The 21,999-nt window shown below is 46.6% G+C and overlaps 5 protein-coding genes across 8 annotated transcripts; 1 reads left to right on the forward strand and 4 right to left on the reverse strand.

Annotated features, from left to right (window-relative positions):
* Positions 1-285: 285 nt before the first annotated feature.
* PPTG_12842 (hypothetical protein) lies at positions 286-765 on the forward strand. The gene has a single exon (XM_008909544.1). It carries the CDS (start codon positions 364-366, stop codon positions 547-549), a length of 186 nt encoding a protein of 61 aa, XP_008907792.1. The 5' UTR covers positions 286-363; the 3' UTR covers positions 550-765.
* On the reverse strand, positions 596-17,485 carry PPTG_12843 (hypothetical protein). 3 transcript variants are annotated; one of them, XM_008909545.1, is made up of 15 exons: positions 17,258-17,485; positions 17,051-17,189; positions 16,520-16,984; positions 16,344-16,465; positions 16,087-16,277; positions 15,798-16,020; positions 14,158-15,744; positions 13,844-14,092; positions 13,553-13,780; positions 13,245-13,493; positions 12,232-13,185; positions 11,996-12,166; positions 11,725-11,934; positions 7,243-11,649; positions 596-7,188 (listed from the first exon to the last, which is right to left on the reverse strand). In XM_008909545.1, exons 1-15 carry the CDS (start codon positions 17,429-17,431, stop codon positions 667-669), a joined length of 15,891 nt encoding a protein of 5,296 aa, XP_008907793.1. In that variant the 5' UTR covers positions 17,432-17,485; the 3' UTR covers positions 596-666. The 3 variants fall into 3 exon arrangements, with proteins under 3 accessions (XP_008907793.1, XP_008907795.1, XP_008907794.1); XM_008909547.1 differs by having other exon boundaries at positions 16,344-16,984; XM_008909546.1 differs by having other exon boundaries at positions 17,051-17,485.
* Positions 17,486-17,611: 126 nt separating this feature from the next.
* PPTG_12844 lies at positions 17,612-18,754 on the reverse strand. Of its 2 annotated transcripts, XM_008909549.1 has the most exons (3): positions 18,418-18,754; positions 18,151-18,342; positions 17,612-18,068 (listed from the first exon to the last, which is right to left on the reverse strand). In XM_008909549.1, exons 1-3 carry the CDS (start codon positions 18,642-18,644, stop codon positions 17,726-17,728), a joined length of 762 nt encoding a protein of 253 aa, XP_008907797.1. In that variant the 5' UTR covers positions 18,645-18,754; the 3' UTR covers positions 17,612-17,725. The 2 variants fall into 2 exon arrangements, with proteins under 2 accessions (XP_008907797.1, XP_008907796.1); XM_008909548.1 differs by having other exon boundaries at positions 18,151-18,754.
* On the reverse strand, positions 18,647-19,786 carry PPTG_12845 (hypothetical protein). Its single transcript, XM_008909550.1, has one exon. The coding sequence runs from the start codon at positions 19,680-19,682 to the stop codon at positions 18,882-18,884; it is 801 nt and encodes a 266-aa protein (XP_008907798.1). The 5' UTR covers positions 19,683-19,786; the 3' UTR covers positions 18,647-18,881.
* Positions 19,787-20,011: 225 nt separating this feature from the next.
* On the reverse strand, positions 20,012-21,830 carry PPTG_23276 (hypothetical protein; the record flags this gene model as incomplete). Its single annotated transcript, XM_008909551.1, has 5 exons — positions 20,012-20,067; positions 20,138-20,266; positions 20,708-20,727; positions 21,214-21,347; positions 21,747-21,830. The coding sequence occupies 5 exons, from the start codon at positions 21,828-21,830 to the stop codon at positions 20,012-20,014; spliced, it is 423 nt and encodes a 140-aa protein (XP_008907799.1).
* Positions 21,831-21,999: the final 169 nt, after the last annotated feature.

The raw sequence follows: 21,999 nt of genomic DNA on the forward strand, positions 1-21,999 counted from the left end.
ACGCTGCGTACAATAGTAATCGTCGTGAGGTTTGCTACGTATTCGTGCACAGTCAACGTCGTTCTGAAGAGCATGCGACCAATTCGCCCGTCAACACTTGTATAACGCTCTTTGTCCTGTCAACTTAGACCTTTTTTTCGCGTTGAGCGACTACGGAAGAATAACACGCACGGAATCTACACGATCTCTGCGTTTCTTTTGCACTCGTATACGTTGAAGTTATTATTGTGTACACCACATATAATTAATTCTGACACGTAATTACAAAGAAACAACACAAAATCTTGTCGCATTCAAATTCACAACGTCAAGAAGAAGACGAAGAAACAAGAAGCTCCGAGCGCTTGTATTCTCTCCAGCAGCATGGACGCCAAGCCCGAGACCTCCGCTACGCAGCACCCCACAGTCAAGCCAGCCGTCAAGGTGACGCCCTTATCCCCTTCCCACCACAAGGACGCGCCGCCCAAGTCGCCTACGCGCTCACCGATCAAGAGCCCCAGCGCCTTCGAGCAGAAGCCTCTGCGTATGCCCAAGCCAATGTCTATTTAAACCTTGGACGTCACTAAAACACACTAAAAAGAAAAGAAACTTTTTTGAGGCTGAAAACTAAATTTGACGAAGCTTAGAAAAAGTTCTATCGTTCTATTAGATCTTATAAATGTTGTATCAGCGGTAGTGAGGACCTAAAGGCACCATAAACGGCGTGGCTAAAGGATTTAGTCCATTCTGGTCCACGGGCAATGCACATTCGAGCAGTAGAGTACCATCATGCGAGGCAAACAGAGGAACCCGCTGAATAATGCTGCTGGTGTTTGTTGATAAGAAGCAGACGAGTTGGACCCGTTGCTGCTGCTGCAGGTCGTTGCCTTGTTCGAGACTCTGGAGAGTTTCATTCCATTTGGCTCCAAGCAATACAATGCCATCGATGATTGCGATAGCATTCGCTGGGATGGGAGCAGTAGGAGTTTCCGGTGGTTCACGCTCAGATTCATCGGATAGGAGACGCAGCGTGAATAGCATCGACTTGTCACTGGGCTGGGCGATGTCAAGGATGTAAGTAAGAGGGAGACGCGCAGCGAGAATCCCGGGTAGCCACCATCGAGACGGAGTGACGTTGAGGTTTGAGCTGATAAGGAAGTTGTGCCAATCTCGGTAATGTTGAAGCACGTCGTGAAGAGACCAAGTAGAAGAGATTGGCGGTGGTAGTGTACCGTGACTGAATAAATCTGGTGGAATTTCGCTGCGTAGTATAGCCACGATCTGCTGGCGCACGTGCGTGTCTTTGATATGTGCTAGATGGAGGAGGTTTCCCTCCTCTTGCTCTACGTCGTCATCGTCATCTTCATCCTCTGAATGCTCAACCAAAGAATCATCTTGTTCTGGGGTATCAACTGGAACTGCAGCCTGCAGACTCGAAAGTATCGTCTCCAATGTAACCAAACAACCCTCGACGTGTTGGTTATACACACTGCAGATAGCCATAGCCGTTCGATCTTCTATCAAATCGCCAGCCTCTTGATCCGAGTCCAAACGAGGTGGGACCGCTTCATCAATAATCGCTCGGATAATTTCAATAGCATCACGCAATAACATCGTTGAAATCATTTCAGCATCACTTAAAACTGCAATTCTGTTCTCGTTGATCCATCCAAATGCTTTCATCCATTTCGGCTCCAGTAGTTTCGCCAATTCAGCGTCTTGAGGAGTAGCAAACAGATCCCTCGTCGTGTCTTCTAATGATCCACGTCGAGTACTTGACTGTTGGTATCCAAGCAACAAAGCTTGGAGTTTCGAGTCTTTATTCTTGTCAATACTAGCAGAATAACTCCACACCAACTCCAGCCACTGATTCATTGACAAGTCTGGAGTTTGCAAGGCTTCACTTGGAAAAACTAGGAATCCCAAACGCAGGGATGAGTTAACCACTGACAAAGTACTTACACCTTTGATCAGAGGCATTGACGGACTGTGTGTTGACGGGGTTAACTCAGGGGAACGTATCTGCTCACGCACACTCATCTGACGACTGCGACCTCGAATACTCGATAGAGAACCCATTCTTTCCCTCTCTGAAGACGGATTCCAGCTCACAAGTTGCAGACACTCAGCAAATAACCTCTTGAGAAGCTCCGCCTCTTGATGCCCATTCATTATACGAGTGTATGAACTCAACACCACTTGCTGGTATATTCGTCGCTCCAATACTGCGCTATAATCCGTAGTTTTCCCAGTACGACGTCTTTGTGGTGAATAATGCTGCTTTTTCTCTAAAACTGTAGCCAGATACTGGTTTACCGCAGTTAAGAAATCATCATCATAATAATGAAAGACAGCTTTAAAATCAGGATAAGCGCTTCTCAGCACGTTTGCACGGAATACCAGCGTAGCGTGGAACAACAAGAGGCCAGCCAATACCTGCCAGATCGGAGTCACCGGTATCCTGACAGTATTGTCTTCAGCTTGAACGAGTGAGTATAATGTTTGGACACTTGGATACATACTCAGACGAAGAATTGTAGACTGCAGACACTTGGAGAGAGATACTGAAGCACATGATTCTTCCTCGTATTCGTCTCGGAAACAAACGATACTTGAGCGAAGGTGAATCGGTAGAGAAGTCCACTCATCCACTGCTGCTACAAGCCGAGGATACGTTGGCGTCACCAAGTCTTTGGCTGAAATTCGCGTCATCATCGATTGGCAAGTCGAAACTCGATGACCAGCCATAGAGTGCTCCTTTACTACACTTGGTCGTTTGACGGTTTCTTTGGGAACGGTGTCTACGCTGTTATACCGCTGGAATGTTGTGGAGGACGTTCTAGCGCTTGCCCGATTTAGAATCTGGAAAAGCTCTTCCCAATTCTGTGCAGTTCCAGATTTGTCTTTCATATTGATAATAGCCAGCGGTGCCTCCTCCAACGCTTCTAACTCTGTTTTCTCCATTTCTAAAATCTGTTTGAAATCGTTCAACACGAGGAGAAGCTGTTTTACGTGCTCCTCATCTTCAGTATCAACGCTTCGTGGGAATGTATACAGTTCACTTAGAGGGGTCAAGTTCGCTGATTTATCCTGCTTCCCAGTCCGGAATTTCCTCTCCACGAGTATCTGAAGTACACGAAGTTGCAAGGATGTAGATCCATTTAACCCTTGGAAGAAAACTCGACGTGCAAAGCTGAAACCGTTGAACTCGTGACGTGTGCGTACAACTGCAGCAGTCTTCTCGGGTAGTTTCCGTAGTGTACGTAGCCAAAATCCTTTCTCCGTCTCAACAGAACCTCGTTGTTGTACATTCAATGATACGCCATAACTGGCCAACATCCGATCGCACACTTGTTGTACCAAGTAAGGGAATAAAACAAGAACCCCTCGAAGTCTTTCAGATTTCGAGGCGTCCTCTGGTATCGCTAAGTGCACAATAGAGTTAACATCTTGAGCATCAGGAAGTATGTGCTCCCCTTTGCTGCCATTGAGTATCGTACTCACAATTCGTCGTTGAAAATCTGCTCGAGAACTGGATAAAGCGACGGTTTTACACGTTTCAGCAGTGATTAAACACGATGTTGTATCGTTTAATCCCCGTTTCAGCTTCGCTTGTAGTAGAATTGTGTCAACAGATCGAGAAATAGTCACTTCATTTTCAAAACGGTTCCGTCTTTCTTTTGGTACAGAAGCCTCTTTAGGTGACGGAGTCTCCTCCAAATTCCTGATCAATTGCAAAATAAAACAATACCAATCTCTGTTTGGAATCAATGGGGCAATTCGACCCAAAAGACTGGTTAAAACTTCAGACAAAACACCAGTAGAGTTTGATTGTCCACGTGATGACATTGCAAAAGTAGCAGCAGTACGTGCCAGTATCCCAAATCGTCGGCTTGCTGACGATTTTTTGACGTCCGGAGTGATCGGTACACCAGTAGTTGCATTAGTTTTCGATAATATCGTCGAAACAGAGTCGAGCAGGATTGGTAGAATCACTTGAAGTGTCAATGGTGGCGACGTATTTCCACTAATTGTGGCGTTGAAGGCGTTAAATACCGCAACTCCGGTACGAGCCATCGGTGTGCACTGAAGTTTAACGAGTCGAAGTTGCTCCTGGATCTCACGACGTTTATCTCTCAGTATCTGCCGCGCTTCGTGGATCGCAGTAACCCGTTCACGAAGTGCCTTAGTTTGCGAGAGAGGAAATTGACTTGTCACTGCAGCAGCTTCTAACAGCTTCGTAAGTTGATTCTGAGCTGCTTCGTACTGCTGAGCGAGCTGCGCGTGCTCCTTTAATGCTGTTTTTAAAGTGAATTTTTCAGTCTCTAAAGAAATTTTATCCAACATTATGTCATGTACATCACTGGAATGTAAATTACCATCCAATGTTGGTAATATATCGAGAAGTTCACCAAACGCAGCACGAGAGGCATGTGACGTAAGAATCAACCGGAAATTCGGATGCAACGCTATCGTATCCGTATTGGAGGCTTCGTCTTCGGGTAACTTTTTATTTAGTACCAGGTGGGCTGTACCATCGATACACTTGACGTTCCAGTTTAAAGCTGCTTGTAAATAATTATTCTCCTCTCGGGATTCGCAATCAATTGGCTCGACATCCAGCACTAAAAGTTGGTGACCTGAACGTGCTGCTACCTTGAAAACATCATCAAAATCTGCAGCTCGAGCGTATACCATGTAAAGTTGGTTCCAGTGCCACACACGTCGTGCACAGGTGACCAGTAGTTCCTCCATTTCATACGAGAATCTAGTGATCATAGCAACAGGCACAGACGACGTAAAAACCACCAATGACAGCAACCAAGCGTCCCAAAGTCTGCGTCTTGAGAAACCCAAATCCCCGACACTAGTAACCAGCTTTGTAGTCTCCTCCATCTCGCTCCCATCGGGAGTATACTCACCCGAAAATAACGACGTTAAAGGCGTCTCTAACTCTCCACTCTGTGGTTCAGTCTCTTTAAGAACGACAATTATCGACGGTATGAACGTACAACACGTTGATGTCGGTGAACAGCCAGGTGTTAACCCTCCGTAGACACAATAAGCTTGTTCCCAAGCTTGAAAAACCCGATCACGTTGTGAAGATACACTAAGTTCACAAGCGTACGCTAATGCTCCGGCCGATAGTAAAGTGTTCCACGTAGTTAACGAGAATCCTCGACGCATCGAGATAGCACTCGCTGCTTCATTCTGGAGCTTGCGGTCTTCTTTAAGAGCCTCCATCGCTCGGTCTCCACTATCACATCGAGCACTGAGCGACGTAATTTCGCTCTTTAAAGCTTCTTTCTTAGTGTTGGCAGTGTCGATCCCAGCTTGAGTGGCCTGCCAGGCCGCATCTGCTTGCACTACGCGGTCTTTACTGACCTGAAACTCTTTCATAATGAGCTGTAAGCGACCTTGAGCCTTCTCTAACGTGTCCAGCGTAGGCTGCACTTTTTGTCTCGAAGTGGCGTACTGATGTATAGCGCGTACCCACACAACCATCGAGGCAGCAGCTACACTCTGTCGCTCCACCTCGTCACGTCTAAAGCGTTCGTCATTCAGATACTCAGTCTCTAACTTGGACAACGTTGCAGCAGATACTGCGTCTTTGTTAAATTGCAGTAAATTTTGCACAAAATTCGCGTCACCAAGCAAGAGTCGGCGAGCGCTCTCCCAAGAGGATTCGAGCTGGAAAAGCACACAAACAGCACCAAGAACGAGCTGAACAAGTGGCGGAGGACTCACAAACGACTTGATCTCGACGATATGACGTCGATCTACTAACAATAAGGCTCGGTTGGCTTCTTCGAGACAAACCATGGGCTCTCGAAGCTCTTTTTGGGCTTGTTCCTGTGCCTCGGTGGTGACGAGAATCTGCTCATCTGCTGCGGTTCGGAAGCGCTCCATTATGAGGCGGATACGTTCGGCGTCTTGCTTCTGCTCGGTCAATTTTACTTCGTCATTTATAAGCTGCTGATCGATTGTTGAGAGCTGTTCCGTAAGTAATTTATCACTTGAACGTAATGCTCCCAAGTCACGATCTAATCGGTTAGACAAGTCGAGAAACCACGCTGTCTTCGCTCGAAATGCTTCTTCACGTTTGAAGTTTTCGATAAATAACTTACTGAAAAATTCCGCCATCCCAAATATTCGACTTGTCGGAGGAAATTCACACTTGAACATATTAGCCACAGCGAGATGCATGTCCGTTGCCATACACGCCACGCTCCAGAGACTGCGATGTACTTGATGCAGAGTATCAGCCAAAATTCCGTCGTTTTTCGAGATTTGATCTAAAATTTGAGCGTGAAAATGTGCGTACACTATTGTACGTAGAGAGTCCCGATCAAGCTGAGGCACCGACACGATGTCACACGTCGAAAAAATGCTCGGACAGGCAGCGCGTACAAATTTTTCATGCTCTTGGTCAACGAGAAGAACCACGCGAAGCTTCGAGCACATACGAGCCACAGCGCTCGCCCACTTCCCACTGGTCACACCTAAAGGTCTAGTTAGTGCCATGACGGTGGCTGCTACACTCTCGCTCTCCACTTCACGTTGACGTCGCAAATCGTCGCTATCTTGTTGATATCGCAGATCAACTCGAGCCAGTTTAGAGCGCAATTCACGTTGATACCGTGTTTCCACTTGCTGGAAAGCTTCGAGCATGGGGGTTGAAGGTGCTTCTCGCTGTTTCTGGTGTAGAACGGCTAGTGCTTGATCTCTCGTGGCTTCAGCTTCAGCCCGAATCTGTGCGACTTTAGCTGCGTGTTGAGTTTTGAGTGCTAGAAGACGTTCGTCACATACTCTAGTCGCGAGGTTTACCTGCTCTTCTAACGATAAAATACCGGGGACTTCTCCTGTCGTCATGAGAACTTGAATCTGGTTTACGATCGTAGTTGGAAGAAGGTCGAGACGCTTGATTACGAGTGTGGCTTCGTGTCCACAGACGCCCACACGCTCGTAGAGATCGAGAAGAAGTCGCTTCCATCTCGTCATCAAGCAAAAATTGACATTTGTCGTGATATTTGGGTCGTCTTGAAGTCCAGATAACGTGAGAATTGCACTGTCTTCGTGACCTTCAGGGGTTCTTGAAGTCGTAGCATAACGCAGTAAAGTATCAGCTCCACTGCAATTATTGTCGAGTAACACAAGTCGCGCTGCTGGACGTGCCAACACCCGATCAATCCTCACAACCGATAGAGCCTAGAAAACCATAGTTCATTAGAAACAATAAATTGCTCGAAATAAATTACGTACCAATTTGAAAGGGACATAAGGGACATCTCGAGGCAATGCAGTTGTCTTCTTTGCATCCAACGAACGTATCGTTGAGCTGAACGTACGGAGATCTCGGAAATAGGCCTGCATTGCTGCTGTGGAGACCGCTTCATTGTCGTCTTCAAAACTGATCTCGGCGTATATCCAATTTCCGGATCGACCAACATGGCTGGAACTGCCATCTACAACCGTTTCTAGACTTTTTCGGCGCATGAAACTCGCACTACTACGTCGTAAAGCTCGCGTTGATAGACGCTTTTCACCTGAATTAGTAACATTATTTTCACCAAGTTGATCCAACGAAGCGGGAGCTCCTCCGTAATATATACTGGCAGGCACAAATGCCCATAATCCTCCCATTATTACTGCGCGATGTTGCTGTTCCTGCAGAGAATTGAACTGCAGACTGGGTCGAGAGAGCCTTTTACCACTCGGAGCTGAAATTCGAGCGGTAAATAACGCCAAAAGAGTCGCAGGGCTCGCGTTTTCTTCATTTTCTGGACTCACTTGGATCGATTGTCGTTTAGCAAAGCCCAGTCCAGATCCAGGACCAATTGCAAGACTTGCACGCACGCTAGCACGACGCTGAGTCACCTGGGACACGATGGAGCGCATCCGTACAATTTCTGTAGCAATTTCAGAGTCTTGTTGAGACGAACAGAGACCCATGGACGGTTCTCTTAGCGTTCGACAGCTCTCGTGCGTCCACAATCTGATTAATGTTTCTACGTCTGAAATTACAGAGGGTACAACCACAGCGAGACCTTCATACACTCGTGCTAGGTCGTGCAGACAAAATTTGTACGCACGCCGAAGTCGATCCCACAGCACTGTGGTCGCTGCTACGATCGTTGGAATAGGATATCGGACCGCAGGAGATAATGTTACAGAGGTTGTGGACAGGCTCCAGTGCGTCTGTAAGGCCTGATTGAAGATATTGTGCAATTCTTCCAGCTCACAGGACGGAGCTAACACCGGAAAGAACTGCGTCGTTATTTTTTGCGCTGAATCTTCTCCTTGTATCGTGAAATTCTGGAATTTTTCGCAGTTTATTGACGCCAACAACATGAGGTTTTCGACAGATATTGGTAAGCAATTCGATCCTCGATACACTTTTCGTTGCTCTTGTATCGACCGAAGATACGCATAAACCGATGGGTTAGCCTGTTTTAACGTGCATTCCTCCGTCGGTGTAGCGAGGTGCAAATCATCCAGGATAAGTAAAGCTGCTTTACCCGATGGGGGCTCGAATACACCGGAACGTTCACGTTGCAGCATACGCTCTAAGCAGTTAGAGAGTTCAGTTACAGTATCGGCGTTACCGTGTGGCATAGCAAAAAAAAAGGGGATGACGTCTCCACGGTCGAATTGGCGTACCATTGCTGTCTTTACGGGATCAAGAGACGGCGTTATAGTTAACGGAATTCCTTCCTCCTCCTCGACAATAGACCGATCATTTGCTGTACTCTCGTCACTCTCATTCTTTTCCTTTTGCAGCCGCATAGCCATCACCGTAACTAGTGAAATTTGGCGTAAACGAAGACGCTTAACTGAAGCCAGCGTCGCAGCTTCAATTGACTTGGAAAGAGCAGGTTTACGAGTTTTATCATTGTCTTTATCAGCTTGTAGCATGTTGGAGACTCCACCGGCTGAAATGATGGACCGGATGACTTCAAATTGACTGAGAAAGTTACGAGCGAGAGTTGTTCGTCGTGCACTGTCGGCACCGATAAGTAACACGCCTCGTCCTGAACGTAGCGCTTCTCTTAATGCTGCGTGGATCACGAGGCTGGAGGACGTTGGTATGAAGAGAGAACTGATGTTATTGCAGGTGGTAGCTGGCGGTGGAAGCGCTACTGGGCCCGTAGAGTTTACGACAGATACGAAACGTAGACCTTGTAGGTCTAATACTGTCTCGTACAGGTTAATATGTGTACCACAGCTTATCCACGCCGGTTTAAGATGCTCAAACTGTCGGATAAGAAGATCACTGACTTGTCGTTTGATGACAGTGTCAGTACAAGCTGCAAAGCCCCACATTAAGCTGTAAATTAACGCCATCTCCACTCGAATTTGTCCAGTCGATATGGTATCAGAAAACTCTGGATAAGAACTCAACTTGGGGTCGGATAATGCCGATGCAGTGCTAACAAGCGACTGTAACAGAGAGACCAGGTTGGTTACCCGTTGTAGTGGTGGCAGATTAACCATTTCAGCAGCTCCGCCATCAATAACAGCGGCTAATTCTCCCAATAACGACGAGTGCATAAGCCACTTCTCAATCACGTTAAAGGTGTCAGTACTCGACCACGTCTGCGACTTAGAAGCGTCACTCTGTGCAATTCTCTCACGTTCGAGCACCAGATATCTATACAAATATGCTATTGATATATCCATCTTCGATTGATCGCCCACAAGACTAAATGGTTCTGATTCTTGTGCGTCCGTTAAACTGTATCCAGTCAAATGCAGGATAGAGGTCACGTGAAGAAAACTTGGGGTGGCGTCGCGTAGCTGTAAAATTTCAAAGATGAAGCGTAAATTTGGTGGTAGCGTCATGAATTCACCGTCTTCAAACGCCAACAAGGGAGACAAGCTGGCTCTGGACTTTACCAACACAGCTAGAAGCACTTCAAGCCATCGCAGATCCAACGCATCGTCAAAAATTACCCAGACTTGATGGTCGAAGTCTAATAGAGATTCTGGTGTACTGTCTCGGTGTCCAGTGTAACGCTCTTGTGCTTCACGAATTAATTGGCCAAGAATGCTTGGCATGCGACCGTGGTCATCGAGAGACACGCCTCCGTACAGTTGAGAGACAGTCAACGCCATTGGTAGGACCACGTGAATAGAGACACTCGGCGATTTAAAGTGTTTCACTGGAGCTGTTAGAGTGTTGGTTACAGTTAGAGTATCGTCGTTAGAGGGTGCTGGAGCTCCTTCGTCTTGACGTTGGAGAGAGAGTTCAAAAGCCTTTGCAAGCACCTGGTAAGTCGTTGTCTTCCCCACTCCCGATGGCCCCACTAAAACTGTACTCACGCTAAATGTTAAAGCAGTTGCAAGGGCTGAAACTGAGTCGAGTGTCGCCTGCCGAGGTATAAAATGCAGCTCTCGAACGGCACCGCTAATCGCCTCCTGTAATTCAGGCCTTATACCAGATCTTGGTTGCAAAATAGTCTCGTTACTCAACGGTAAACTATTTTTCACGATATTTTCGAGTGCCTTAAGCTGTATATCGTCCATACGGACGCTGAAATATCCCAACACAGCTGCACGTATCGATCCTTCTTGATCCGCCTGCTTCAATTTTAACTTGGAACCACCATCGTTAATAACAGTTTTTAATGCTGTAAAACTGAATGGGGTTTCATAACCAGGTGGATTCCGGATACTGAGATCGAGAGTCGAGCGAGCGTGTTGCCACAGTACCAAAAGCTGCTTAGCAAGATGTCTTGGACCTGTATAACCTCTACTCATCAACAGTGCTTCGACGATATAGTCCCGATCCCATTGAACAATCGCAAATTGACTCAAATTTTCCGTCCAGATACGAATCTCCTCTGCGTCTTTCATTACCAAGTTAGAAGGAAATATCACAAACATCGCGGTTCCAGGAATAAAATTGATAGGAGAGCGGTGAACCGCTATGATTTGATTCTTGGTCAGCACCGCGTGCTCAATTGAAGCGAGAGTAGTTGCCAATGTCTTGATAAGTAATGCGTTATCCTGTATACTCCTTTTAAGCTGCAGATTCGCGCAAAATGTTCCTCCAGCATAAAGTGCTCCAATTAACAGTCGAGTAGCGTGAGTATACGACGTTAACGTCGCACTGAAGTAACGTCGACCTAATATCGAGCTCACTTGGACGCTTAGAGCCCGTTTACCGCTCTCCGAAGGTCCAGTTAGAGCACAACCTTGAGCATGTCGGATACAAGCGAATATCGAGAAAAGGGATCGTAGACTGCTCGGTGTCACTACAACGTCGTTATATGGACTCAAGTAGTTGAATCCATACGGAATTTTCAGCGTGTTCATTTCAATGTGGCATTCATGACCGACAGTCGTTGCATCATCCATTCGGTACTTAAGCTGGTACTCCCAGTCCACTGCCAATCCACCAGACGTTAAGGATAAGGAATTAGATTCCTTTGCTGCCATGTGACTGGAAAATGAGTCTCTATACTGTAGTTCTTGAAGACGCAGACAGGTGCGTAATGTAATTTCCCGTGGAGACAGATCCTCATCACGGGAAGGTAAATTTTGGCTCACGCGTGCACTATATACGCTGAGCTCGTTGATGATCCGTTCATCGGACGAGTTCATGATATCTTTAGCTCCATTTTCAATGATCGTACAGCGAACGATCCGATCGGCTAGTAGTATGCTCTTCAGATACATCATACAGCATAGTTATTGTTAGGAACACAATAGGTGATATATTTTTGTATCTTGTTTACGTACCTGAATCGAGAAGTGGCTGGTATCGAGGTTTGAAGCTTCACTATCGTCTGTATACCGGGATATTATTTCGATGACATGTTTTGTAGATCGACGCAATTGTTCCGCTAGTCGCTTTTCCACTGCAGCGAGCCATTGTTCGACTGGACCTCGAGCTTTCAGGTTCTTACCCATCGGAATTGCCTCCGCTTCTCCGTAAACCCGTGATGTTATCTAGAAACGAGATCATCAGTATTTTCGATACATGAAGAGTTATCACTGGTATATGACGAACCTGAAGGATATCTTGAAACCCGTCTCGAGTGCCAAATACAATCCTACCAACATTGTCAAAGCATTGGTACAGAAACGACTGGATGCAGCTCACATCTCGACATTTTGACAATAGCGTCGCCAATTCAAGATCTGAAAGCTGAAAGAAAACAGGAAACACTTGACGCTTAATCTGTAAATTGCAGCATAAGCATAAGTAAAATAAATAATCACTTTTTTTAGAAATAAATTACTTACCTCAAGATGTTCTGCCAGTATCTTCGCTGCAGCTTCGAACCCTTCCAATATCACTAACAGCGACTGACGATGCTCCGTACTCACTCCAAACGGTAAACACTGTGGACGATTAAAGAGTCCAAGCGTCAACGTACGCCACGAAGTATCATGCTTCTGTAGCTGCTTGGCTTGTTCTGGAAAAGTCCGTGCAAAGTCGATGGACACCAATCGCTGTGTATAGTCCCATTTGCGTTGACAAACTAGCAATAATTCCAGTGATTCTTTAGTATGATTCAGATCCGAAATCATCTTCGGTAGTCGTTCTTGTATCACTAGAGAATACGTGGACAAATCCATGACTCGAAGAAGCACTTGACTCTCCTCAATAAGCGACGTGAGCTCGTTACAGTCCCCGATACAGTACGCATCTCGTCCATCTCGATCTTTCCTGGGTTCAAGTGGAATCTCTTGAGCTTCCCAAGTGCGTACGAGACTCATGAAGCTCCCAGCGATCGCTGCTTCAGCTGACGCCTCCTCTGATATATGACGAATAGCTGTAGCATGGGCGACAACGTTGGCGTCCAGTAATTGCTGCATCTGCAGATCCAGACGAGTACTGGTACTTGTACTGGTATCAGCTTCCTCGTCTTCCGTAGATTCCGTGGTTTCAACGATAACAGGCATGAGAGAGCACAGCATCTTGTGCTCCAACTTGCTCCAATGTCGCTCTACCAAGTGGGGATTGCGTAGATCTCGAATTACTGGAGCAAGCCCATGTAGAGTGGCTTGTAGTTTCTCCAGACGTTCAAGCTCAAAGCCACTAGCCACTTGAGTAGCGCACGCTCGGATTTTATCTACCACTAAGTCGATGTGGCTAGCAACTTCGTTCATTTTTTCTAAGTCGACAGAGCGAATAGTATCCACGCTGCACGTACTTAAGTGTCCGTCCGCCTCACAAACAACTTCCCAAAGTTCCTAAAATTAATATATATGGTTAGGTTGCTACTCTTTAAAGAAAATAGTGGGGAACGTACGCTTTTGAGCTTCAGTTCGGCGGCTAATTCGTGTAGATCTTCGTAATTCTTGGTGGGTGGACGGGTACCAGTTGAAGACTCCTCAAACACTCGCTGGATCCGCACTAATCGACGAGCTTCTTCCTGCATTTGCTCGGCTTCTTTATTCAGTTTAACAGCATTGTCGCGTGCGTCCTGGCATGTATTGCTCTGAGCTGCCATCGCTTCATCACTTGCTGATGATTGTAAGATATTCGTTCTACGAGTCAGCTGAAAAAAAATCAAAATGTCAGATTTCTGTGTACATTTTTTGTAGTTTTTTTTTTTACCTTTGCCAAATTTTCATTGAGCAAAGCAGTGTAGCTCTGCAGGTCGTTGTCACGATTCGTACACGCTTCCAACACGTGGGACTTTAGAGCGTGAAACTCCGGATCACACAGTACGAAAACTTTGATTGTTTCAACTGGAGCAGGAAATTTGAGGGTGTCGAGAACACCGAAAAACTCGTGGAGAAAGGCAAGGTCCAGCTCTCTATCGTGAATTTCATCGTATACGTCCTATTTGAGACAAACAGAAAAAGTAAGTAATCTTGTTCCAAATACTCGGAATAGCTTACGAACCCGTAAATTCAAGAGATACGTGGTGAAGGCGTCTAGATCCTGCGTGATCGGCTTCTCGATCTTGCTGCTGGAGACAGTAATATATTGAAGAAATTGATCACATCGTTCACGCGTCAATCGAGGCAGCAGATCTCGCATGGCATCAAGACATCGAGAAGGGGATGGGAGGAGTTCTGCTTGAAGTTGTTGCATGCTGAAGTGAAGAAATTCTACATTTGTAGACATTCTGAGTGTCTCCAGCGCTCGGAGCTGGAAAACATACATTTCAGGTTAATTTTTGTCAAATTTAACAATTATTGAAAAATATAAATTACCTGATTCGTGAAATTTTGAGCATCATCTTTCATCTCTTCCAGCGTGTACTCGTTTCGACGAAATAGTCGCGCCTTGAGTTCAAAGTTGACACTTTCGTTCTGTTGTCGAAGCTCCAATATCGTAGAATACGACGCTGCGAGCTCCTCGGCGCCATTCAATGCACTGCGTACAAGTTCTTGAATTTCATCTCGAATTGACAAAAACTGTATGTCTTCCTCCATCCTTTCCAGAAGACGATCAGCAGGACATCTGAAACGATCGTCATCGTCACTCACACTATTTCCTTCGTCTCTTTCATGTCGCGTCGAATTTAAAGACCGAGAGCTAGCTGAAGACCCGAAACTTGAGTACAAATTTAACGCTCGAATGTCGTTTGCGAAGGCGAGAACGGAGCGAAGTTCTGGGTTCGAAAGCAGCGGTGGCACGTCACGGAATGCCTCAGTAAACCCGGTGATGATATCTTGTAGTACTCGCACCAGAACGGTAAGTTCAGGTTTAAAACACAGCTGATATCTCTGTCGTCCTCGCTTCTCCACAATAGCACTCGTACTCGCATCCAGTGTGAACAGCGGCTTAGGATGAAGACACGGGATTGATAGTACTTCTCGCTCCACTAACGACATATTTCCGGTAGAAGTTTCACAGTTATTCGCGTCATTCTCCGTCGTAAAAATCGAAGTTTTTGACGCGGTGAACGATGGAAGTACCAGCAGTTGAATCAGCGCATTTTCTGCGACGAAGTAAAAGTCATCGACGCTGAAAGTATCGGTGTTTAAACCGCTCTTCTTGCTTAAACCATAAAAAAACAGCGTTTCCAGTTTGTTCTCCATTGTGGCGATCGAAACTGTGACCGCCTCCTCCGTAACGTTCGAGCCTAGCTTCCCTTTCCACGCAGCATGAAGAATAGCTTTAATTTGCTGTCTCGTAAGAGGAGCAAGCTGTCGTGGTTGGCTTGGATCTATACTTCCCTCTGTAGAGGGACTTATACTCTGTCGAGCGACGTTTACAGTCTGATGCAGCGCCAATGCGAGGTCATCATGGTCCGTGAGACGCGTAATGGTTGCTGCATTAGCACCACGTAGTATGAAGGCATGGAAGAGATCCAGGCTGCGCTTGATCACGTGAGAGTGCGCGTCCAATAGTAAAAAATCCACAAGAGTGACAAATTTTGTGAGCTGTTTGCATTTTCGACGCTTGATCGACGCCATAGTCCACCGAATATCTTCCAGTTCTTCTGAATGTCGTGGAGGCTTCAGGACTCGCATTGTTTGAGCATCTTCTGGTAATGAAGATAAAGTACTTCTCGCTTCTGCAGCTTCTGAGGTTGTAAAGCGAGATGATCGGAAGTGCTTGTGCTGTAAGAACTGCTGGTGCGCAGATGCCAGTCCTTGCTCACACTGAACGTAACTCTCTAAAATGTGATAGTTGCTGCTCTTTCGGACGGATAAAGCGAACTCGTGACCTGGAAAACCCGCGTGTAGTGGGGCCTTGTCGCCCAGAAAAACTCGACAAATTTTGGTCAAGATGGACTGAACTCGCGTTGTGATTTGGCGAAGAATTTTCGTGCAGGTTTTCAGGAATTGAACCTAAAAGAAAATTATGAATTAGACAAATAACAACATAGTAAATGGATACGTACGTTTGCAGTCGGGAAGTTCTCTAGTGACGACGTGTCGCCGTTGAAGTCCCACATAAGCTGTAGTTTTGATAAGCTGTTAAGCTCCATCCGGATCTCTTCCATACCATTTAGTAACACCGGATACGAGAAATAGCAGTCCGCAAGCAGGTGTTCTCGTGCAGCTTCGCGTTTGTTGTGCTGCACCCACTGCCTCCATGCCACGAAGACTTTACGATACCGGAATCTAGAGCGATTACAAGAAAATCAGTTTTAACTACTTTACCTGAAATGTACCGGCAAGCATGTCCACCTTGAAAATGTCGATAAATTTCGAAGTTCGGTGAAATTTGCCTTTTGACCTTCCCAATCGCGCAATGAGAGGAAAGTCGACTGAAAGCCGTCGGTCTTCAGGTGAAACGTGTAGCCTGATTGACTGATCGTGTAGTAGTCCCAGCGAGCATCCTTCATCTGGCTGATACTACCGTCCCCAAACAGAGCCTCCTGTAAAAAATCACAAAAAGTTGTTGAATTTAAAAATGTCAATAACAAAGCTTTGGAATCACGTACATGGGTGACTGGTACGATGTCATAAGGGTCGTAAGGTAGCCCATGTTCCAGAAAATGACGAGGAACTGCATACACAAAAGTGTTGTCGCTGTGACCTCGCGTCGAAGCAAGTAACCTGTCAGCTACAGCATATTTCATGAGTAATACAGTTTAACAAAATGACAATTGTGGCAAACCTCGTGACGATGCCGGACGAGATCTTGAAGCCGACATCCTTCGCGTCGCATTTGTAGCACGTGACACCACCGACAGACAGCTAGCAAGCGATGAGGTACTTTTCTCACGAGCTCGAAAGGGCTGGTAACGAGTGCTAGCTGCGGCCGAGTGAGGCCTTTTTACTCCACTCAACGCTTTGGCCGATGCAAATTTGGTCGTCATTTCCGCATACCGATTCGATTCTTCCGAGATTTTCGCACCTGTACGGTTGAATGAAGGCGTAGAAACCGCTGAAAATGGCCGCTTCGATGATTTTACTGCAGTTGCGACCCCTGATCTCAGCGCATCCTCTTTATTGGACATTAATACAGACTCCAGATCCCTTTGCTTCATCAACTCTGATTCGTCTTCCTGCTGGTTGTTGCTTAAGACTGCTGCAGAATCTTGTACAAGCTGCATCCGATGACGACTCACCTGTCGGCTTACTACAATAAAAAAAATGAAAGAATTAAAAACTAAAATTAATACTTTTTTTTACACTATTATAGTACCTGCATTGGCCGACTTTGGTCGCATTGGGGGCTTCATGAACACGCCCTTCTCATTGTTGGACGATGCAACTCCAGGTGCTCGTGGAGTATGCTGTGGAGCTGCCGAGCCGGGCCGAGGACTCTGAAGTCGCTGTCGAAGCTGCAAGGAAATGCGTATAAGCTAAGGTTTTGATTCTTTTGTGTAGAACATGGAAACGGTTATTGCACCAGCAGCGAGGAAGATTCCTTCAAAGCGTTGACCGTCGAAGCAAGGCGTTCCGGTCTTGAAGCACATGTTGATGTAACCAAGTCATAGGCATGTGGAGGCAACGAGCTGCGCGAGGACCCCGCGGTACGAGGCCGCAGCTTCGGAGGGGCCCCAAAGCGCAGGTGGTCCTGCATTGCGCAGAACACCTTCGTTGCGACGGTTCACTTGTCGCAAAAAACTTGAAGTGTATTAATAATTATTGTTATCATATAACGCCAGTCAATATTTTTTAACAGAAGCATTTATGAGATAGCTTTTAAAATATATTTTTATTTCTGAGAAAAATTGCTTCGTTTAAAATATAAAAAAAAAAACATTCTATATTGATAAACAATTATATTGTTCATGAGCACTTTAACTTCAACAGTAGTCTGTTAGACCGCTTTTTACTTTCATCATTGGCTCGTAATGTATTTCCAGACGAGAAGTTAAGTTTCCAGACGAGAAGTTAAGTTTCCAGACGAGAAGTTAAGCCAGTGATCATTTGTGATGCCGCAGTGAGAAGCGTGTAAAGTGGTGAGCGAGTGGTTCGTAGCCAAACTCTCTTTCAGCGCAATAGCTGCTGTCGCTGTGAGCGGGTTGTCATCTATGTTTAACCAGCAGAGCTGCTTGCTGTACTGCAGCAGATACGACAATGCCAGATAGCCTTGCTTATCGTTAAAGATACACAACAAGTTGTCGGACATGTCGAGCGCCGTCAGTGTCTTGTGGAAAGACAAGGCGCCCAGTAAAATTCTACAGCCTTGGGGCTGCAAGTCATTGCTAGCAACACTGTAATTGGTAACAAGACGCGGAGGATTATTAGTTGTAATTTACAACCGTGTAGTCATCACAAGGGGGGCATTGCACTCACTTGACGTAGCAGAGTCGCGATCTGACCGATTGAATTCCCTTTGCTAACGCTAGAACCCCCTCGTGTTGCGGTCGGTACGCGCTGCCGGCGAGGTCGCATGCCTCCAGCTCCAAAAACTGCAGCGTATTGTTCGTCACCAAGGCGCTGCCCAGCAATCGAGCGCCTTCGGGTCCAATCGGGTTCTTGGATAAACTACATGTAGACGACGCGGAGATAAGGATGCGATCTGCTACATCAACACAACAGGATTGAGGCGTAGGATCGCACCACAGTCGAACCAGCGGCGTGTTGATCTGCGATACAAAGTCTAGTAAACCGCCGATCATGCGCTCCGGAGACACGCTGCGGTTATCCATCAGCAGCGCAATCTGCCGATCATCCGTGTCTCCCTCTCGTCGTTCACGCAGTACAAGGACGTACGGGCACAAAACGTGTGGCAATTCCGCTGCTGCGCTACCTTCTGCATGAGCTTGGAGGAGTTGCTTCTCCGTCATCTGCTCTTCAGTCCAAGAGGCTCGCAATAATAATAGACACGAACGACAGAACCATAAGTTCAGACAGCCATCTGAACATAAAGAATTTTGACAGAATTTGATTGGTCGTAATACAAAATCTAAGTTACAATAAATTCTGTCAAAAGTTCGTTAAGTCCAGATCCGGGCATAAAAACGTGTTTCGGCAGAGTTAAAACGCGTAACAACAAGCTAATCAGTGACGATACGTTTTTTGTTTTACTTGCCGGTTTTCTTGATCTGAATGGAGAGACCCAGCAGGAACACGACGAGCATCGCCACGAGGTATCCCCACCATTCCTTGGGGACGTTGTACACGTAGTCGCCGTCCTCGTCCTTGTAGCGGTAGTCCTTGATAGCCGTGAGCTTGGGGAAGTCTCCAATGAAGTAACCAGCGCCGTTAATCAGCACCACCGAGCCGACCAATGCCGTGGCCACGATGATGGCGAGACGCTCGACCTTGAAGGCTATGAGACCGCAGATTAGACCCAGTACGATGGCCAGGATGAGCAGACCCGTAGTGGGGTCGTTCGGGTAAATTCTGTAGCCGAAAGACGCGTTAACGATAGTGGCCAGGAAGACGCCGCCGGCAGCGCCGATGAGGAAGATGCCTGCGTTGTAAACCGTAACCACGAGACAGCCCAGAGCAATACCGCCAACGAGGAAGGCGATCCAGAAGGCTGTGCGCTCATACGATTGGCCGTCCACAATGTACTCGACGATGGCAGAGACGATGTAGCCGCCAACAAGGAAGCCACAGGCGAACATGGTGGGGCGAAGTAGTTTGTAGCCACATGTGGTCATGGCAGCACCGCCGATGATGGCGATGACAGCGGCAATACCGGGACCCACATCGATGGAGTCGGAGATGTCGCCGACGATGCCCTCAGTAGAAGAGGAGCCGCGAAGAGAGGAGTCGGAGCTCGAGTCCGAGTCGAAGGTCAGTGCTGCAGCCATGGACATGTACAGCGCCAGCATGGGCAACAGCAGCAGCAGCGGCTGCAGCTTGGACGATGTCATTGAGGTAGTAGACCGAATTCCTTCTTGAATAAAAGTCGGCAATTCTGGAAGTGAGGGAGTTCAGGTGGTGCCATCCGGACAGTGCAGATCAGCCTATCCTGCACAGACAACAGCTGGCAAGCCTTTGGATACATTTTGAATGGAATGTCAGGTTTCCAGTGATTCTATTGGTTATTGAACAGTGATATATCGTAAATGATTCATGGAAGGATGGTGATTGGTCACGTAGAAGGATTTTTGGATTTTGAAACCCATTTTTCGCAATAAAGAATCCAGAGTCTGTGCATGGCCTCGGCAAGAATCCGCGACCGCATTTGACTCGACGCGTCTCAGAACGCTTGATTCTGCTGCTCGTACACCGCCAAGTCGAGTAGTCGAGTAGCTTCTGTGTTTCTGCGAATAAATTCGTCGTAGGTGAGCAAAACTCGTTGATCGATGTCATGACAGTCTCCTACGTCCACCGATAAATACTTGCGAACTGGGGTTCCACATGAAGAAGCCAGAAGCCACTTGAGCTCTTCTCTGCCATTGCTTGACGTGGACGCAGTTGATTTTCTGTTGTTGACCACTCGACGTGATTACCACTGAAAAAGTCTTCGATTCAATACTTTCAACCTACTTCATTAGCAATCTATTTTTTTTACAGATAAAATTACGGAGGCACAGAGTTAAGCATGGTGAGCTCGTCCACTCTAGTTGGCGCTAAGTGCAAGTCGCCTGCCTCAATTTCGAACTCGCTCAAATTCGTTTCATTCGTTATGTAGGCGTCCCGATGCTTGCGCCAGCCAAATGGACGTCGGCGCTTGTGTGATCGATTAGGTGAATGTTGACCCAGTCGGCCTACAACTACATTCAAGCAACCTTGTACGATTGTGATCCAGTCACATTCAAGCTACCTTATGGCTTCAACTTAGGGCTAGTTGGCTGTACTGCTTGCAATGAAGAATACCTTCGAGGGAGAAGTCAGTTAGTGACGTTCGATAGTCGTTCTTCACTACTCCAATCATTGAGAAGTCGGATTCGACCGTAGCTGTATTCGGGAAAGCTGAAGCAATACCAGGGCAGAAATCAGCAAGAGATGGAAAGCGAGTGTAGATATCGTCCCAACACTTTTTAAATCCTGCTCCACTCTTTTGATTTCCAATATCATCTCTCGAAGTGGTTCTTCTTTGCGGAATGCGCGTTGTAACTGAACGAGTGGGTCCCCTATAGCTTCAACATGCTCAGGAACTTTATAATGATGCAAAAGTCGAGAGCGGTGGTGGTCGAGTATCTTTGCGAATGTAGTTATGTTCACATTGATAAGTTGATGCAGTAAAACCTTCGGTGTTGACGAAACGAAAGGTTGGTTAACGTCATTTCGCTCTGCTACGATCTTGAAATGCCGTCCGCCTGTACAACACTCGAGCTGTGCACCGGCCACACAGAGTTTCGTGTTTTATTTTTGCAGTTTCTGGATGCTTAGTTTTTTTAATTTTGAGGTTTTTCTGCAAAATCTCAATTTTAAGGAGGTCTGGTCATCGTAATGTACCCAACCTTCGTCACTTGGGCTGGTTCGAATTGACGCTGATGATGGGGAGACGAGTGGCTTCCACCTGTAATACTGGTGTCGACAGTGCTGGTATTCAATCCGCGTTTCCTCCGTACTGACAGCTTCTCCTTGATCTGTAGGTTGGTACTTGACTGTCAAATGACCTCGGATCCAGAACTCTGGGTCCCCCTTACGTGTTTCAGAGTTTAAAACTACCTTTGAATCCTCTGAATAGAAATTAAGTGACGTGAGTCGGATAACACGCTACAACAGAGGCGACGTGCCTATAGCATTGATACACGCTTGTAAAGCAAACTCGCCAAACTCAAATAATGTCACGTGAAGAGGTACGGAATTGCCCTTTGAGTGTTTGTGAAGCACTCGACACGAGATAATTCCACGTATGGTTCCCAGTCCTTAACAAAATGTTTGTGTATCGCACGAAATGAAGGAAGGTGAGGGGAATTAAACCTCGGTTTAAGCCACTTAACAAGTGCATCAAGTAAGTTACGCCAGAATCCGACAAGGCGCACTCGGTTGATCATAGCAACAAGGACAAAAAAGACCAGATCGTGATCGTCAACTGCCTGGATCCACGTGGTCTGGATTTTATCCATTGCGTCCAGTTCATACAAGTAGTCAGTCAGCCGTTCAGTGAGGTTTCTTCGCATTTCGGTTTTTGCTTAAAGTCGCGGTCGCTACCAGTAGCTCCATCCACGTACCCAGCGTCACTTGTCTAACTGCAGATTTGAGGCAACAATATCAAATGCAATCCCCCATGCCAAC

Source organism: Phytophthora parasitica (assembly GCF_000247585.1).
Source record: "Phytophthora parasitica INRA-310 unplaced genomic scaffold supercont2.34, whole genome shotgun sequence".
NCBI classification, from domain to species: domain Eukaryota; phylum Oomycota; class Peronosporomycetes; order Peronosporales; family Peronosporaceae; genus Phytophthora; species Phytophthora nicotianae.

Excerpts from the sequence above, each read along its gene's own strand:
- PPTG_12842 (XM_008909544.1), top strand. The coding sequence starts at position 364 with ATGGACGCCAAGCCCGAGACCTCCGCTACGCAGCACCCCACAGTCAAG.
- PPTG_12843 (XM_008909545.1), bottom strand. The coding sequence starts at position 17,431 with ATGCAGGACCACCTGCGCTTTGGGGCCCCTCCGAAGCTGCGGCCTCGT. Across the intron at positions 15,745-15,797 it reads AGAACTTCCCGACTGCAAAC|GTTCAATTCCTGAAAACCTG; the intron begins GTACGTATCCAT and ends ATTTTCTTTTAG. Across the intron at positions 7,189-7,242 it reads CTTATGTCCCTTTCAAATTG|GCTCTATCGGTTGTGAGGAT; the intron begins GTACGTAATTTA and ends ATGGTTTTCTAG.
- PPTG_12844 (XM_008909548.1), bottom strand. The coding sequence starts at position 18,644 with ATGACGGAGAAGCAACTCCTCCAAGCTCATGCAGAAGGTAGCGCAGCA. Across the intron at positions 18,069-18,150 it reads TCGCGACTCTGCTACGTCAA|TGTTGCTAGCAATGACTTGC; the intron begins GTGAGTGCAATG and ends TACCAATTACAG.
- PPTG_12845 (XM_008909550.1), bottom strand. The coding sequence starts at position 19,682 with ATGACATCGTCCAAGCTGCAGCCGCTGCTGCTGCTGTTGCCCATGCTG.